This window comes from Ptychodera flava, chromosome 5 (assembly GCF_041260155.1).
Source record: "Ptychodera flava strain L36383 chromosome 5, AS_Pfla_20210202, whole genome shotgun sequence".
NCBI lineage: Eukaryota > Metazoa > Hemichordata > Enteropneusta > Ptychoderidae > Ptychodera > Ptychodera flava.
The window spans coordinates 48,140,865-48,161,055 of record NC_091932.1 but is presented as its reverse complement, the minus strand read 5'-3'; the positions used below and the strand labels follow the sequence as shown (position 1 = coordinate 48,161,055).

At 36.8% G+C, this 20,191-nt stretch overlaps 1 protein-coding gene across 1 annotated transcript in view; it reads left to right on the top strand.

Moving 5' to 3' along the window:
• The first annotated feature begins 18 nt into the window (after positions 1-18).
• LOC139134165 (E3 ubiquitin-protein ligase MIB1-like) overlaps positions 19-20,191 on the top strand; it is a 150,788-nt gene continuing 130,615 nt past the window's right edge. Inside the window, 14 exon segments of the mRNA XM_070701088.1 lie at positions 19-382; positions 2,055-2,226; positions 2,798-2,989; positions 2,991-3,030; positions 3,223-3,289; positions 13,376-13,411; positions 13,414-13,508; positions 14,532-14,608; positions 15,024-15,207; positions 15,447-15,588; positions 16,015-16,148; positions 16,911-17,018; positions 17,839-18,036; positions 19,103-19,254. Of these exon segments, the coding sequence (XP_070557189.1) occupies positions 145-382; positions 2,055-2,226; positions 2,798-2,989; positions 2,991-3,030; positions 3,223-3,289; positions 13,376-13,411; positions 13,414-13,508; positions 14,532-14,608; positions 15,024-15,207; positions 15,447-15,588; positions 16,015-16,148; positions 16,911-17,018; positions 17,839-18,036; positions 19,103-19,254 (1,835 nt within the window). The 5' untranslated portion in view covers positions 19-144.

The following is a 20,191-nucleotide window of genomic DNA, read 5'->3' as shown; positions in this document are numbered from 1 at the left end:
GTTTGGTATATGTTGTTGAGTATCCTTTGGTCTAGCGACTAGCTGAGCTAAGCTACTGAAATAGACTGACCCCGTTTGTGTCTTCAGTTGAAGTTGTGTGATGATTTGCCCTTGATGTGTTGGTCCCTATATTTTTAGAGAATTATGGAGGCAAACACCACTAGACCGGTTCGCGTGAATATGCTCGAAGGAGTTGGGGCCCGTGTAGTTCGCGGGCCGGACTGGAAATGGGGAAAGCAAGACGGAGGTGAGGGTCACGTTGGCACTGTAAGGAATTTTGAGTCAGCCGAGGAAGTTGTAGTCGTTTGGGACAACGGAACTGCCGCGAACTACCGATGTGCTGGAGCCTATGATTTGAGAACTTACGACAGTGCTCCAACAGGTAAGAATCCCCGACTTCCGCACTCTGAACTGACCTTGTAGTCGTCTTTGACGTTGTAGTACTAGTTTTGTTTACGTCGGAACCGACGTTCTGCCTGGGACGTCTGACTTAGGACCATCATTTAGCTCACAGGTACGCCAAACCGTCCCTTTAAAGGTGAAATCCCGCCACAGCAATTGTACGCCTTTCATGAAAGCCTTATGCAGTTAGATCGATAACGTCACAGTATAAAGTAATTGTACATAACAGACGGCAATGAACAAAAGTTCCCAAGGTCAAAACGACCTCTTTGAATGACATTACTTTGCATTTAAACTACTGCCGTATAATCAACTTATGGTCACAGGCATAAACAAGGGAAAACTTGCCACTGTCTATGTCACAAGTAACCTCACAACTTTCATTTAATTATTTACACTTGCACAGTGATGCTTGTTTCTATTAAATTGTGAGATAATCATAAAATACACAATGAGAGAGTAAATACATGGAGAGGCCTCAAAATTTTACTCCATTTTATCTGTGAAGTGACAGTCTATGGTATGCCACAACTCAGGTCATGGCTTTACAATTGCTTACTACAATAAGTGAGTTTCAAAACAAACAAAAATTATTTGATATCTAAAGGGTGGTCATCAGAGGTTACTTAAGGTCACTCTGTGGTTTGCAAGTAGGAGGTTCTTCATTGAAGAAGTAGGAATGCCCAGAGTCAGTAGCTGGTACAGGAATTACTTTGTTTGGATATAAAGGAGTGCCATCTCATAATGTCACCTTTGTAAATTACTTACAATGAAACCATGTCATCAAATTGTGATGCAAGTTCAGTACGTTTTCACTGTATTACATCACAGGGAATAACATTTGTGATAAAAATCACTGTTGTTACGCCAGCAATAATAGCCGTTCCAAAGGGCACTCACTAAGGATGCCTATACCCTGTTTATGTAATTTGTTGGCCTTCCCATAGCAGCTGTATATTTAATTATATCTGTTCAGGTGAAGGTACATGTACAAAGATTACATTCATCAGATTGTGACTGACTCTGGCAAACTTTGCTCTATTGTTGTAAAGATACCCAAGATATATCGAAAAGTTTGATCAAAAATAAGCAAATCATATAGCTCAGTATTAATATTTCAGGATACAATCTTCAGTATTGTACTATTGCTAATGGCCAAACCTTGAACTTGAGAATACATCTTGTCATGACTCTTTTTCAGCTAAATTCTGTTTTCAAGATGTGAACGAAGGGTAGACTACTTTCATTCAGTACATGCATGAGGTCGTAGTTATGACAGCTTTGCTGGTTTTTCATGTGTACATTCAGAGTCAATTTCTTTCCAAATTATGGTGTTATCATTCTTTCCTAAGTCACACCTATCAGAAACGTTTATTACTGTTGTCGTTTAGTTAGTGTTTTTAATGTAAGTACCTAATGAAGAAACACGTCTTTCCTGATTATCAAGTGCAATTCTTCAAATAATAAAGTGATGAAGAAAATGAAGGGAGTGTTATATATAGACTATACTACAGCAAACTTACCAACTTAAAAGGCTCTGTTCTACCCGAGCATGAAAAATATCCAAATTGATAATTTTTAATGTGAATAAACCATGTACTATACATTGGTAATTAAGTAGTGATGAACTAATTTTTTCTTTTTTTTTGCAGGTGTTAAACATGATGGCACCATGTGTGATACATGTCGTATGCAACCAATCTTTGGCATACGTTGGAAATGTGCAGAATGCCCAAACTATGATTTATGTTCTGCCTGTTACCATGGTGATAAACACCATTTGCGTCATCGATTCTATAGGATCAACGTGCCTGGAGGTGATAGGTAAGGCATCTCTGAATTCAATGATCTCTATAGGGTAAAGTACAAAACGCTTGAAAAGTATGTGCAAAGTATGATATTTAAGTTTTTGAATTGACGCCATGTAAGTAAGTATCTGTCAATGGTTCCTTTGATGGCCATCTAAATGAATATCATGTATGTACATTTGAGTATGATAAAGAAGATTCTCGTTGAAGTATAATAATTGTTAACATTTCATTTTCCTGTGTATTGAAATACAGTATTTCTGATGCCTGCAACTTTATTTGAGTCTTCAATTTGACTCAAGGATATTAGAAATTCCATTTGCTGTTGTAGAGCATAGTCTGTGACATACATATATTTTGGCAATAGAATCAGATTTAGTGAAGGTTGTGCTTTGTCATCAAATTGCATCTTACAGCTTTTTCCAACTTAGGTTTCTCCTTGAACGTAATGCATTTTGAATTTTGAAAAAATGAATTTGTAAATAAATTAATTAAGTAAACAAATTAGAACATGAATGAAAATATTGTCAGTAGAATTTGTTTTCTGACCCTTAGTACGTCACTAACATTTTATGCATTGATTACAGAGTACCATTGGAACCTAGAAGAAAAAGCAAAAAGATTACGGCACGCGGTATCTTTCCCGGTGCTCGTGTTGTGCGAGGCGTTGACTGGCAGTGGGAAGATCAAGATGGCGGAAATGGTCGCCGTGGAAAAATTACAGAAATACAAGACTGGAGTGCAGCAAGTCCAAGAAGTGCAGCTTATGTCATCTGGATAATGCGCCAAGAATTTGTACAGGGTTGGCTTTGAAGGAATGGTCAGTAATACAGTTTGAAAAAAAATTTGTGATACATTATACAATTTTTCATTCATTCCTCATATTATAAGAAATCCAAATTGTGTATGGTCTTTTTGTTTAAATCTACTGTTAGTTTTGCAAGATGCATTTGTTTTGACATGTTTTGTAAAGAGTTACAGCAATGCTAGATGTCTCTGTTTTTAATTTCAGTCTGATTTGAAAGTTGTCAATGACGCCAAAGGGGGAACGTTTTACAGAGATCATCTGCCGGTACTAGGTGAGTTACTGAAACCATGGTTGGACTTAGTGCTGATAAAAACAGCACTACATGTACAATCGACCCCTCTACCAATATGTTTGGCCCAACTCCATTGTTTCATGTGGCAAAGTTTGGCCTCTACACAGAGAAACAGTGGTGTAAGGGTGAAAAGCATGTTGTTGTGCATGAATTGTCCATCATTACTTTCAAAAATTCTGAACTCTGTGACTATGCTGCCATATCAGGTCTGTTTTACACATCACTCTTATATGGTAGACAAAATAAAGCTATTCACAATGCTTTAACCTTTAACCACTGAATTTTGATACAAAAACTAAGGTTGTTGTGGCAGAGTTATACCTCTACAACTTGTAATAGATTGGCTGGGGGTGGGGGCACTAAAGGATTAAGAGCCAGAGGAGTAATATTTTGAGTTTTCTCCGGATCAAAGCTTACAGGGAAAGTAACTGTAACCCCATTGCTCATAGATTTTCTAAGTTCATGAACACAATAGTCATGATGTATTATGTTTGTTATAGGATTCAATCAAAATAATACTCACTATCAGAAAGTAAAACTCACAGACTGAACTTGGGTATAAACTCACAGACTAAACTTTGGTATAGTCGGATGGTAACAAAGAAAACATCTGTCCAGTGAAATTACTGGGAATTTCAGTGGAGTCAAAATCTGTAGGAATGTAGTCCTGATACATGTTAACTGGTTTCTCTTTGGGTGAGGAGATGTTAGGGTTTTACTTCAGTGAACTGTTGATACTGTCTGGAGATGAATACCTATGTATTACAAGTGGTCAAAATGCAATTCACGTTTTAAAAGATTCTGAATGTATTGATCTAAATACTGTATCTTTTAGCATTATTTTTTGTGATTTTACTTTCAAAGTAAAACAAGTTCATGAGAATGCACTAATTGAAGGGTGTTTATACAGGTGAATAAACTGTCCACTGGAACTACATGTGCAATTTTGAGCAATATAAATAATAAATGTTTTGCCCAAATGTAAAATGGCGCCCTCATGCAAATAAAGCAAAAACACAGTACGCAGTGCATATATGCATTGGAATCTTCACAGAAACAACAAAGAGTCCAATAAAATGCATAGTACTGAATGTTTTCCACTGGGACATCATATGCTTTGTTTTCTTTTTAATATTACCGGTTTTTAGAAATGGCGGTAAATCAAAATAATGGTTAAAATTTAAATTTACTTGTCCAATCTTTCAGTGGTAAAAGACTATAGAATTTAAAGAAAACCAGAGAAAATAGAAAGCCTTTTTCAGGTCGACAAATTTCAAAGAATTACAGCTACAGGGGCTTTAACAAAAATATAAAACAAGAAACTTGGTTCATTCACAGTAATACTGACAAATTTCAGAAGCTGCAGCAGTGGTTAAGTATCTTGTTAAGAGTAGTTGACCAGTGGCTTTATTAGCTCCGCTGTCAGCGACGCGGAGCTTATCAAATAGGTTGATTTTCCGTCGTCGTCCGTCGTCGTCCGTCGTCCGTCGTCCGTCGTCGTCGTCGTCGTCCGTCAACAATTGCCTTCTCCTCTGAAACTGCAAGTCCAATTGCTTTGAAATTTTATGTGCAGTTCACTTGGGGTGACCACACTTAAGTTTGTTCAAATCGTGGTGAAATTTGCATATTTGTATTTTTGGGGCAATTTTTGGTGTTTTTGGTAAAAAAATCTTCTTCTCTGAAACCGCTTGTCCGATTGCTTTGAAATTTAATATGCAGTTTACTTAGGGTGACTTCAGTCAGATTTTTTCAAATCGTGGTGAAATTTGCATATTTGTATTTTTAAGGCAATTTTTGTCACTTTTGGTAAAAAAAATCTTTAAAAATCTTCTTCTTCAAAACTACCAGTCAGATAGCTTTGATATTTGGTACATATGTCCCTAGGGATGATCTATTTCAGATTTGTTCAAATTGTGCAGAAATATGCAAATTTGCATTTTTAAGGCAATTTTTGCCATTTTTGGTCAAAAAATGTATTTCTCAAAAAGTACTGGTCTAATAGTTTTGAAATTTGGTATACACGTTTCTATAGATGAACTAAGTAATATATATTGAATTTTTGATGAAATCTGCAATTTTGTATTTTTGGGGCAATTTTTGCCATTTTTGGTCAAAAAAATGTGTATTTCCAAAACTATTTATCTGATAGCTTTGAAATTTGGTATACAGGTTCCTACAGATAAATACATGATATTTATTGAAATTGTGATGAAATCTGCAATTTTGTATTTTTGGGGCAATTTTTGCCATTTTTGGTCAAAAATGTGTTTCTCAAAAATTACTGGTCTGATAGCTTTGAAATTTGGTATACAGGTTTCTACAGATGAGTTCAGTAATATATAATGAATTTCTGATGAAATCTGTAATTTTGTATTTCGGGGGCAATTTTTGCTATTTTTTGGTCAAAACGTGTATTTCCAAAACTACTCATCCGATAGCTTTGAAATTTGGTATACAGGTTTCTATAGATGATCCGAAATGATATTTATTAAAAAATAAAGATGAAATCTGCAATTTTGAATTTTTGGGGCAATTTTTCCCATTTTTGGTCAAAAAATGTGTTTCTCAAAAAAAGTACTGGTCTAACAGCTTTGAAATTTGGTATACAGGTTTCCATAGATGAAGTTATGAACTAAATTTGATCTCTTGAAATTATGATGAAATCTGGAATTTCATTTTTTGGGGCAATTGTTGCCATTTTTGGTCAGAAAATTTTATTCTCAAAAAACTACTCATTAGATAGCTTTGGTTGACATGTTCTTAGGGATGATCCGATGTGATATATTCAAAGTATGATGAAATCTTCAATTGGGTATTTTTGCAGCTTATTTTAGCCACTTTTTCTGGCCTCTGCATTGAGCTTTCAAAGATTTCCACCTTCCTCATCAACATGTGTAAAAAATAGTTATTCTCTACATAAACACAGCGGAGCTATATCGGCCGCTAGGTCGCTTGTGTTTGAAGGTGTCATCATCATTTATAGTGCCGACCTGTGTTGACCAGACTCTTGGCCATTGATGTATTCAGCATCTTGATAGTGATACAGGGGTTTGGTCTGATAAGAATGATATCTCATCTCTGTCCTGGTTGGTGACAGTGTTTACTCATGATTGCATGTAAACCGTAACTGATGTGTACATTACTGAAATGAATGGATGTCCTGATAATTGGTTAATAAATGTCAAGACAGCTACCAGAAATGAGACTTGGTCTATAACCGGCTAGCTTTCATATCATGTCAGGATGAGTGATTTCTCTGAATATCATTTCACTGTGTTTCCACCAACTCATGGCTTCATTCTGAAGATTATCAGGCATTTTCAAATCTGAAAATGATTTATGTAAGTCTCCGTGCACCTGAAGGATACTTGTCCCAGTTTTCATCAGCGGCCCACACTTCCACAGCTAGGATTATGTTAATTTCTAGAACCGTCCTGTATGGGCACATTTCCTTAGTCTAGCCTTTTTAACACTTTCACTGCGTAATTAATTTTATACGTGCATCCTGTGCGTAGTTTTCTATGGGTATATGGCCTTATAAATATTGATTTACATGGATGGCTATATCTCTGTAATTATTTGAGTATTCGGGACAATTTTTTAGTGAGTATTGCAATATGACAGAGCATCATAAAAATGCACAAAAGGTCATGTGACCTGCCTTAAAGATCACGTGATCACGGCGGCCATATTGGATTTTACAAAAAAAAATCAAAAAATGTTGCATTTTTTGTTATTTCAATATATAAATGCATTTTTCTCAGCGTAACACTTTAAAAATTACCACTTACGTTTTATCAACTCTAATTCAGTAGGAGGAACACATACGCTAAAACATATTCCACGTAAATGAGATTAAATGCACATTTATTACAAGTTCATCTTCGAACAACAGGTATCATCTGACATTCAAAAGAGAGCTATGTTCTATATAAGCTTATATACTGGTAGCCAGTCCGATGTGATAGATTGATGTCGTACAACATCCACAGGATACCCCATCAACGTTTGGGATGTCAGTCACCGGTCCTTTGTCGCACTTTGTCACATGCTCAGATTGCCTACCTGCCTGTCAGTGTCTTGCTTGCGATCTCTGTGTTTGCTCAACTGGTTTGGGAACATATTCAAGTTCTGTATTAGAGTTGTAATTTGAAATTTGACTTCCGCCATCTCGTCTAGTTCAGTTTCAAGACCAGTGACAATTCCACTATTAGTGTCTAGAAAAACATGCTCAAGGGCTTTGTAGGTGTTAAACTGTGCTCCCATCGCCATTTTTAAATACCCTCTGAGAGAAAACAACAACCGATCACACGATCCTTACAAATCACGGCCGAGAAATGACCGAATATGGCGGCATTTGTTTACAAATTTGGCGCGCATGCTCATTTAGGTTTGACCTCTACCTCGTATACTACGCTAGGCTTGAGGAAATAGTCAACAAACATGATGTAAATCAAACAAAGCCAACGTATATCGAACGCATATAAACGCGTACGTTCTTGGCGCGTTTACGCGCCTCCGCAGTCTGGCCGTTGGCGCAGAATGCGCCCTCCCGCGGTGAAAGTGTTAAGGTAGTATACACCTCAAACATGAAAGACTTAAAGTTTTGCTCAAACTTTCCTCAGGCAAACTTTAAACCATTTTCTTTCAAAATCAGGAATAATAATAGGGGGTCACAGTGCAAATTTTGGTACTGGAGAAACAAAGTTCCCAATATTTACTCATAGTTGAAATTCAAAAAAGCTGCCATCACTGTATTATCTCTGTTGGGAAAAATAAAATTCCTGATTTTCACAAAACTTTATATATTCCATAAGCTGCAAAACGAATCCCTGCAAGTGGTTAGCCGAAGAAATATTGTAAAAGTTTGAGAGGCTGAATGTCTGTTCCTGAAGTGTATTCTAACTTAAGTCTTTTGTTCGTGAAACACTGTGATTTTATCACATTGGTTCACTTTCCTCTGTCTACCATAGACAATGGCTAGGTAATCTAAGTATCAGGGAACTATTTGTACATTTCAAAGATATTTGGTACATGTTACTGTGACATAATGAGTATAAAATTTGACTTGTTTGATTAACCCTGACTTCTGTTTTGTCTTACACACAAAGTGCTTACAATAAAGTGGCAAAGATCAACTTTGTCTTTGCTAACAAAGAGCACTGATCAGGTCACTCCAAATTTCAAATGTGGAGAGTATAATCCAAAGTTATACACTGAATGTTTGCATATTGGAGCCTATGTTCCAAAAAATGTACCTTGACCTGTTCATCCCCAACTCCCCATAAACAGGTCTATACTCACCATTGATAACAATGGGCTTGGGCCAAACCATGGTGGTGAAAGGGGTAAAAGCATACCTCTTAACTTAAAATTATATGTTATCCCTGTGCTTGTTGAAATCAACACTGGCTATACATTTGATTTTCTGAATGCAAATTTATTGTACTTGGGCCTCAGCCCAAGTACATTTGTTTTCATTCCGTGGGAAAAAACTCTGTAAGGTATAACCATTTCTGGCTGAGACCAGGGAGGGCAAAAATGTCTTGGCTTCATCTTTCTGGCATAATAAATGGCGTAATGATGTTAACTGAATGGAAGTGCTGCTCTCGGCCAGTCTTGAATAAGTGAGATGTGAATATTAATGCTTCTCTATCTGAGTTTTTGCCACAAAATCTTCTGAATATAATCAAAATGTGCATCGAAATGCAACAATTAATGCACCCTCCGTTTCCTAGGCGATGGCACGACCCTTGCTACACCCACTGGACCAGCCAAAGTGGGAGGGGTAATTTCAGTTTGGTCGAACAAGAGGGCCCGAGACCAGAATTTAACATTTAAACTTGAAACATGTTTAATCGCTGACAAGATGTGGACTAGTGTTAATCCAAGTAAAAGTGTGAAAAGGAAATGTTTTATATCCCGGACACAATGAAAAACATTACGACTGGAAACTGTACCCCCAGCTGAGAATAGTAATGCCCACAGCGATGGAGAACACTTATCCTTGAGCTGAGAAAACCAGACCATCATTTCGAAATAGAGCTGCAGATTCGAGAAGCTCCTTCAAAATAGCTAGGTACACCCCTATAAAGGGGTGGTTTCGAGTTTTGAGGGCAAATTTCGCCTCCTTCATATAGAAATCGTACGTTTGTTTTTCCAGGAGAACACACCATTTGACACAAAATTTGCATGTAAAGGGGTCGCCAGTAAGCACGTGGTCAAATCTGGCATAAGAAACAATATAAAATATTGGGTATAGCCAGTCCAAAATAAACTGATTTGAACTTTTGTGTTTTGTAATTTATACCACTGCAGTAACATTACCTTTTTTTTGACAACATCACACAATGTAATACTTTTTGAAACTGAGTACTCCGACGTATTCTGTGTCTCCTTTGCTAAAAAATACGGTATGCCGATTACCATGTAAGGAGATGATGACGTCAAGACAGATTTGTAGTGCGTTTGGTCCTGGATGGTGCACGAAGTTTTGTCAAGGTAGCTTGTGTATTTATTAGCTCCGCTGTCAGCGACGCAGAGCTTATCAAATAGGTTGATTTTCCGTCGTCGTCCGTCGTCGTCCGTCGTCGTCGTCGTCCGTCGTCCGTCGTCCGTCGTCGTCCGTCAACAATTGCCTTCTCCTCTGAAACCGCAAGTCTGATTGCTTTGAAATTTTATATGCAGTTCACTTGGGGTGACCTCACTTAAGTTTGTTCAAATCGTGGTGAAATTTGCATATTTGTATTTTTGGGGCATTTTTTGGTGTTTTTGGTAAAAAAATCTTCTTCTCTGAAACCGCTTGTCCGATTGCTTTGAAATTTGATACGCAGTTTACTTAGGGTGACTTCAGTCAGATTTGTTCAAATTGTGGTGAAATTTGCATATTTGTATTTTTAAGGCAATTTTTGTCATTTTTGGTAAAAAAATCTTTAAAAATCTTCTTCTTCAAAACTAACAGTCAGATAGCTTTGATATTTGGTACATATGTCCCTAGGGATGATTTATTTCAGATTTGTTCAAATTGTGCAGAAATATGCAAATTTGCATTTTTAAGGCAATTTTTGCCATTTTTGGTCAAAAATGTATTTCTCATAAAGTACTCAACTGATAGTTTTGAAATTTGGTGTACAGGTTTGTATTGATGAACTAAGTAATATATATTGAATTTCTGATGAGATCTGTGATTTTGTATTTTTTGGGCAAATTTTGCCATTTTTGGTCAAAAAATGTGTATTTCCAAAACTACTCATCTGATAGCTTTGAAATTTGGTATACAGGTTTCTACATATGAACTAAGTTATATATATTGAATTTCTGATGAGATCTCTAATTTTGTATTTTTGGGGCAATTTTTGCCATTTTTGGTCAAAAAATGTGTATTTCAAAAACTACTCATCTGATAGCTTTGAAATTTGGTATACAGGTTCCTACAGATCACCTTAATGATATTTATTGAAATTATGATGAAAATTGCAATTTTGTAATTTTGGGGCGATTTTTGCAATTTTTGGTCAAAAAATGTGTTCTCAAAAAGTACTGGTCTGATAGCTTTGAAAATTGGTGTAAAGGTTTCTGCAGATGAGCTAAGTAATATATATTGAATTTCTGATTAAATCTGTAATTTTATATTTTTTGGGCAATATTTGCCATTTTTGGTCAAAAAATGTGTATTTCCAAAACTACTCATCCGACAGCTTTGAAATTTGGTATACAGGTTTCTGTAGATGAACTAAATTTTATTTATTGAAATTATGATGAAATCTGCAATTTTGTATTTTTGGGGCAATTTTTTCCATTTTTGGTCAAAAAATGTGTTTCTCAAAAAGTACTGGTCTAACAGCTTTGAAATTTGGTATACAGGTTTCTATAGATGAACTTAATTTGATCTTTTGAAATTATGATGAAATCTGCGATTTTTATTTTTGGGGCAATTGTTGCCATTTTTGGTCAGAAAATTTTATTCTCAAAAAACTACTCATCCGATAGCTTTGGTTGACATGTTCTTGGGGGATGATCTGATGTGATATATTCAAAGTATGATGAAATCTTCAGTTGTGTTTTTTGCAGCTTTTAGCCACTTTTTTCTGGCCACTGCATTGAGCTATCAAAGATTTCCACCTTCTTCATCAACATGTGTCAAAAATAGTTATTCTCTACATAAACACAGCGGAGCTATATCAGCCGCTAGGTCGCTTGTTTCCTAAATGGGAGAGATTAGGGTCGATCTAAACGAAGGCCGAAGAATGTTATGATACTCTAAGCGAGCTGAACTCTAACGTTCATGGAGGATGTCTAGAATGATCTCGTCTCATTAAGATTATTTGGCGGTCAGTATTGAATTTCAACTGCGTCACAAGTTTGCGAAATGAGTATTCCGTCGAACGGTCAACGAACGATATTTTAGAAATCTGGAGACATGGCACATCGCATTTTTATTTTAGTATTTTATATTTTACAAAAGATTTAAGAAGCAATGATTTTGTCGAAAATTCTGAAAAAAATATAGGAAGATTTGATCGCGAACACATTTTCACTTGGGGTCAACTAGCCCTGCGTACGATGCTGTGTGTTCCGCTACAGCTAATCGCCCCGCTCACCACAGCCCTGAAAAGACCCGTACGTAGGGTCGGTGACTTCAAATCCATTTTGGGACTTCACATAAAAAGCCAAATTACTGCCGAAATTCAGCGTTCTTGGGCCAAGTCGTATCCCAGCCAACCTCAGCTACTCGATCGCTTCCAAAATGACACTCCTTTATTCACTTCTCGTAAATAACCGTCGATGTCGGCAACTCTCTCGCTAGCCCTGGGCCCTGCGTACGATGCTGTGTGTTAGCTGTAGCACATAGCATCGTACGCAGGGCTAGGGGTCAACATGGGGTCGCAGCCATGTTGCCTCAAATCTTATTTCTGTCTGCACTCAAAACTCAAAAATGTCGGATATGAACCTGAAAAATCGATGTAATTTTGTCAAACTTCGGCGAAATTTCAGCCTATAGACAAAATTTCATCTAGGTAAGGTAAATTTACTGAAATTTGATCGTGAAATAATCCTGAGCTTGAACGTGACAGCTCGCCTTCTCCGGGAAGTCAAGTATCCAGCTCAATGACCTTTGACCTCAAATACATATTTGTCCACAACTCAGTAACCACAAGTGCTACACCCTTCATATTTGGTATGATAGGACACCTTATGACACCATATATTGTACCTCATTAATTATGTGCATATCTTATTTTGAGCGAGCCAATAGAGCTAGAGGTCTGATTTTTGGTATATAGGAATAACTTAGCAATACAATTATTATGACAAAATGTGACGTGACCTCAATGACCTTTGACCTCAAATATATATATTTGTCCACAACTCAGTAACCACAAGTGCTACATCCTTCATATTTGGTATGATAAGACACCTTATGACGCCACATATTGTACCTCATTAATTATGCACATATCTAATTTCGAGCGAGCCAATAGAGCTAGAGGTCTGATTTTTGGTATACAGGAATAACTTAGCAATACAATTATTTTGACAAAATGTCACGTGACCTCAATGACCTTTGACCTCATATATATTTGTCCACAACTCAGTAACCACAACTGCTACACCCTTCATATTTGGTATGATTGGACACCTTATGACACCACATATTGTACCTCATTAATTATGTGCATATCTAATTCTGAGCAAGCCAATAGAGCTGGATGTCCGATTTTCGGTATATAGGGATAACTATAGGGTAGAAATCTAAATATGCCCATCTAAATATTAGACATCTACCATCGAGAACAAAAGAAATTTGCTGTAATTTGAATATTTAAGGAGTTTAAGCAATTTCCAGTATAAATAAAGAACCCCTGCCTCAAACTCCACAAAAGTGCTAGACATATTTTGCCGTTGTCATGCCATTGCTTCGTTTAATAACCAGTTAATCCCTAATTGACAGGAGGAAATTCGAGACCATATTTGAATAGTAGTATATATTGTCCTCAAAATTACTCTATCACGGCCCAAGTACTCATTGCCTTCAGCAATACTGCCTTGTTTCTGTGATTTCAGGTGAGCAGAGTTCTGGTGGTCGGTCTGGACCAGGTGGATGGCAATTGGTGATCAAGTGAATGTAGACCTGGATCTTGAAATAGTTCAGTCTCTGCAACATGGTCATGGTGGTTGGACTGACGGCATGTATGAAGTATGTAACCAATTCAACTCATTTATACAAATATGTATATCTCAGCATATGTTTACTAAACATCTAAGGAGTATCCTTAGTTTCAGCATCAGCTGGAAAAATCTAGACTGCATCAGTTTGGCAAAAGTAACATTCATTAATGAAATTTTGAGTCACAATATAAAACAATAAATTCCACAAGAGACCCTTTCAGTGTGAACTGTCTTTTAGACCATGTCCTACTGTCACAGAATCTTCTCTATGATTCCTTTCTCACATGAAAATTTGAAGAATTTCCTCGTTTCCTAAATAAGACTCCAGATACAGATAAAGCATATCTCATTTAAGATACATGCATGCAGTTTTAAATACTCACCAACACAAAATCGAGAATGCAGAAAATATGTTGATTTTATTTTCTGTTTTGGAAAGCATACATGTATCCATTGACAGTAAATGAGTTTTATATGATATAATTGAAAGTCAAAACTTATCATCTAAAAGTAGCTTCTTCTTGAATGATACTATAAAGCATGTTATTTGTCTCTCTGATTACTCCATCTCACCTGTGGTGGTGCTATATAGTGCTGATCATGATTTTAGGTTTGTTACCAAGTACAGCAATGCACGCATGACATGTGTTGCTGCTGACAAAAAAATCAGACAACTTTGTCTTTGTTCATTGTGTTTATCACCGCAGTTTGTGGTCAATGTTATAATACAACAACAGTGACTGTTGTCAAAGAGAACCTTATTTTTTTACCTGCACGTGTAGCTTCCTAGAGTTGTCAAAATTTTTGGACAATTACTGAGGAATCAGAGCTTGTCTGTTGCAGCACAGGGTTTACCCATTCTCCTTCTTCTACTGCCCTCTGTCTTCTTGAAAATTGTCTGCAAACTGTAACGCCTGTAAATTGAGGAGCCTTCTCCACAGTAGACACTCTAACTTTGGGTAAAACAAAAGTAAACTAATGGAACAATTGTATTCAACAACACTTTCAAACTTTTTTCAAATCTTATGTGAGCATATTGTTTTTTTTTCAGAGTCTTGGAACAACAGGAACTGTTGTAGGAATTGATGAAGACCATGATATAGTTGTGTCATATCCAAGTGGTAATAGGTAAGCACTGAAATGCCATGCCGTAAATAGCTTTGAAAAAAGTATCATCTTGTTTGTGTTAGTTTGCCTGGCTATGTCCAAAGTTAACTTGCATCTCGCACAAGGTCCATCCTATTTTAGGGTATTGATATTGGTGGAATTTTGGCAGTAACGTTTTGCACGCCACAATGACAGCCTTGGAGAAATGAAGCATAGTGGTTATACTTTTCTTGGAAACAAGATGTTTTGTTTTGAGATTCTTTCATTATATAGACGTTTGCTGGTGTGTAGCCGTTTGCAAGATTCAGCATTAGAAATTTGCAACAGTAACCACACCTTTTCATCTTCATCCCTGTTCGGTTTGATGATGGCTAAGTCTGGAATTCAGATAAACAGTTTTTACAAGTTTTGCTGTCATTCCCGTTTGTATTTTTAGATGGACGTTTAATTCGGCAGTGTTGACCAAAGTACGCACAAACAGCAGTTCATCGACCATGACCAGTGACAACTCATCAAGTACGACATTTCAAGTCGGTGACCTTGTACAAATCTGCAGTGATTTGGAAAGAATCAAAGTTCTTCAACGTGGACATGGAGAATGGGCGGAAGCTATGCTCCCTGTGAGTTTGACATTTCAAAATTTCAATCATTTCAAAATCTGAAGCATTTGAATTTTGCCAAGACCTTTGAATTGTGGTTATGCCACTTTTGCATTCCCTCAGCTATCATTTCACTATTAATGCCAAGTGTCAATACTTTCAGTGGAAGCAATCAGAATCAGGGACCATACCTGTTCTTTGGCCTCTCCATTGTATGTTTGAGATCAATTTCATATCTTGTTTTGATGTTTATTCTGCAGACTTTGGGAAAGATAGGCAGAGTTCAGCAAATCTATCATGACAATGACTTGAAAGTTGAAGTCTGTGGAACGTCTTGGACATACAATCCAGCCGCTGTGACAAAAGTTGCGTCTGATGGAACAGCTCTCGGCAGCTCATCAGGTAAAATGTCTATGAAAGCTCAAATTATGTTCACCTGTAACTGTGGTGTAACCCTTGTGTACAGCGCCCCCACAGCTCAGAGTTAGCATAAACCAGTCCTTGTTGTTTGTGTATACTGTATGTTGCAGTCAATATTCATGTCTAATATGGTATTGCTAATCAAATGTCTATCACAAATAATATTAAATCTGGAAAGATATCCAGTGCTAATGCAGCGAATGGTAAACAATTGCATCTTACAAGCATTGACCAATATCTAGCATTATATGATTGTTAAAATCATGGTGAATATCACAGCAACACAAATTTCGCTCTAGTTTGTTGAAAGTGATCATCAGCTTTTTCCACTCCCAAAATACTGTAGATGTTTATGTGATAATGATCAAAATGGTCCTTATAATTGTTATAATTTCTTTGTTTTGTCAGAACGTCTGTCAGCTCTTTTGAAGAAATTGTTTGAAACTCATGTATCTGGTGACGTCAATGAAGAGTTAGTGAAAGCATCTGCCAATGGTGATGCAGCAAAGATTGAAGAGATTTTGAGCCGACCAGATGCAGATGTAAGTACTCTCCGCCATGCTCCAATCCATGCGCCTTATTGAGATTCAACCAGCTTATCACCTGTAGAGATCCATTTTCTCCAAATGTGGTGGTAAAAGGGTAAAGCCTTATAACTCTCTGTTTTCATTATCTCTATATGACCTTACAGCTTTTTGTTTTGTCCCCAAAGCATATTGAGATACATCAGCTTGTCGATCAGCCTGTACGTGTGTAGACTGTATTATTATTGTTGATGAATAAATTGTTATCCAGATAATAATTCAAATGTAAGCATTTCACTTTACGTGTATAGAAGCTGTGTTGACATCATTTGAAACACCTACTGTCTAGGGGAATACAAAGAAACTAGTTAATTTTAAAAACGTAACATAAATTCATCAAAAGTTACAGGTTCTAACCTTTTCAGACTCTGTAGAGTCAGCTGTATTAACTGAATTCTGTACAGCATTATCAGTATACTTTCTCTACATAGCAAACTCTTGATATTTTAATACTCCATACCATCAAAAATACCAGTCTGAGGATACAAAGTCACAAAGGGGTCATGAAACGAGCTCTTATTTCACTGCCATAGTTTGTAAATGGTGTTCAATCTTACATCAGATGTCATAATTCAAATCATGAAGCGGGTCTGGTTGCCATATCAAGGCAGGTGTTAGAATGATGTCTAACTCCTTGTTTGTAGAAATATTGAGTTTCGTTTTCTGTTCATTCTGCTGGCAAATAGAAAATTAAATATCTTTTTTCTGACACTTTTTCAGGTGAATGGAATATTTGCTGGCCATACGGCATTGCAAGCTGCAAGCCAGAATGGCCATATTGATGTTGTCAAGATATTAATCAGAAATAGTGTAGATTTAGAAATGGAGGTAAGATATGCCAGTAATCAGAGAATTAAAATAAGGAATACTTTGTGTTTGTGTTTGTCCATGTGCTAAATGTGAAGAAATTTGTAAAGTTTATGATGTAGCTGTGCATGGATGACTGTTGAATGGACACGTGACAAAAAGGCTGCATGGAAACCATATTGGATTCTGAATTCAACAAGAATACGTACATCACCTTGTATGAAGATTGAAAGATGAAAATAATAAATGAATAGTTGATGAAATAGCATGTGGACTTTGCAACCATGCCCATGACAAACGAAATTGTCATTGTTAATCGCAGGCATCAAATTAAAATTCAGACTTTCCTGAAAACCATAAATTACTGAAACAGGTTGTCAATCCTTTGAACAATAATTATTTCAAATGAACATCTCTAAAACAGTGGGTGGGATATTATTCATGGACAGTGTTTCAACGGCGTAACATTGGCATATAGATAGTGAGAATTTGCATACAATAATCAAAACAGCAATACCAATAGGTTTAATCATCCATAGCCCTGAGAACCATTGCTTTGACTTACAAAGACATGCATTTGAACAAAGTTTATACACCCAACCTGATGAATGCTGTGCATAACACTCAACAGCAGAGATTGAAAAGCTATTGTAATTACATCTGCAATGTTCTTTTTTGCTATATTTTCATATTCATCATTACCGTTGTTTATTTACCTCTGTAAAATATAGAAATCCGATGGAAATATCAAAAACACCTGTTCTTTTCCACAAGCAATATTTCCACAAGCAATGATTTGTGTGTTTGGTGAAATTTTACAAAACAAGTTTTATACTTTCAGGACAAAGACGGTGACCGAGCTGTACATCATGCAGCGTTTGGTGATGAAGCTGGTGTCATAGAGCTGCTACACCGAGCAGGCTCTGATTTGAATGCACGTAATAAACGCCGTCAAACCGCTTTGCATATCGGTGTTAACAAGGGACATATCGGCGTAGTGAAGACACTAATTGATCTTGGATGCCATCCAAGTTTACAGGTATGGCTGTTAAATTGACCTATATCTTTTGGAGGAAATTGAAAGATATACACACACATATACACACCGAGTAAAAGACAGAATTTAAAGTAATGAAGGTATCCAGTGAATAGATAGTGATTGTTCCTTTTTTGGTTTATTATTTTGAAATCCACAATGGAACATGCTATCACTGCTTATGTAAGGGATACCCTAAACTGTCTTGTGAGCAAAGTGTTTGATCAATGTCCAAGTTGTTCTGTAGAAACACTTCTAACTTATCCAAACAAACTCCACCAACCTGATGAATGCTGTAAATGCGGCATGCATTGCCTGTTCATAGAACATAAACTTCCTCATTTGTATTCTCTAAGTAAGAGCCACATTGACTGTTTTGCTTTGACTGGACTGGGCCATTTCATGACCCTACATCATGGTATTTTGTAGTCGAAAATCACCAGTTTGCATCTAGACAAAGGGGAAAATACAAATCTTTGCTTGAAAATAATTTACCAGGTCAAGTAAATATAAATTTCTGTCCCCAATCAACTGGAAGATTCATATTAAAATACCAGGATGTAAGGTCAAGCAGGGTCATAGGAAATGGCCAATTGACTTGAATTTCTGAACCTCAGTGGTGGAGTATCCATTTGTGAACGTTAAAAATGACAGTTTACATTTCCCTTTGCTGTTTACCTATCTCAGTGGGCCTTCTCCGGAGTAAATGTTACACTTTGACTTCTGTGGTTTTCTATGGCCCTAAAGATGCTAAGCTATTGTAGTACAAACAGATACGTGTGGATAAATGTGTGCACAAGAATAAATAGAATTCTATCTGTGTTTCTGAACATGGTTTTGTTTTTATCATGGTCCATTTTGTGTTTCTGTGTTGCTGCCTATAGTCTCAGGTGTTGAGCACCCCCATTGTTGGCAAGGTACAACAGGTGTACAAAGTAAGGTTCATACGCAGGAATAAATTGATAAATTTCTGGAATGCTCTAAATTGATTCTGGGAACTCTGGTGTGCTTGCAGGCACATTGCTCAAATCTCGGTCACCCTGAACCAATTTGATCCTCTCCATTTCAGGACTCTGAGGGCGATACACCATTGCATGACGCCATCAGCAAGAAGCGAGATGACATGTTGACACTTCTTCTGGAACACAATGCTGACATTTGTATTGCCAATAACAATGGTTTCAATGCTTTACACCATGCTGCATTGCGAGGTAACCCAAGGTATGGACAAATCTCTACAGTACTATGTGCTGTATTTGTACTATTGAGCATCACTATTCATAGGGAAATATTTTTCGCCAAGTGTTTATCAAAACCCCCTAATCTCATTAATTGCTGTATTTTCATTCAAGTATATTGGTGATTATTGGGAAAAGGAGTTTGATAAATACTGAATTGTAATTACTGGGAGAGAAGTCTTATAGATATTAAAGTCATATTATACACATGATATGTAAGAGCAACCTACCCAGCCCGACCCAAACAATTTTCATGTCATTTTGGTACAGCCAGGCATGAAGTCCATGGTTGGCTAGACCAATTTACATGATTTTGAATGTAAACTACGCTGTTAGTTTATTATGCTAGAGATACAAGCTGACAGTTGGTCTGTGACCCTGTTACACCCATGAACATGCATATGGTTCAACCCTGACTGATGAGGAAATATTCAGGTAATTGGGTTGGACCAAAATGCAGTATTGAAAGGGTTAAACTGATGGTATCACCATCATCAACTTTAGGGATCAATGCAACATGGAGAACAGTCCTTAGTATGGTAGTACAAATCTTCACAATGCTTTGTCACAGACGCGTCTCCATGCGGACCATGGTGTGTGGATTCTCAGTTGTACTTGATTCAATGTTGTGTGAAGTTATTTTCTTTCAGCTTGGGTAATGCGTTACTTGATTTGTTTTCAGAAATTTAATGAAAGCACAACAAATATTTCAATACAGTCATTAACAGTTGTCAAGTCTACTTTTCAAATATTTCATGATGGCAGAACAATTGTTTTATATCGACACTCTGACCATTGTAAATTTCACTGTTTTAATTCTGTGGTCAAGTGTTATCCAAGTCTTCCTCTTCTGCCTTTCAACATCATTCAAATCAGAATCAGATTCAGTTTCTCGTACATAGTGCAATGGATAATTGCAT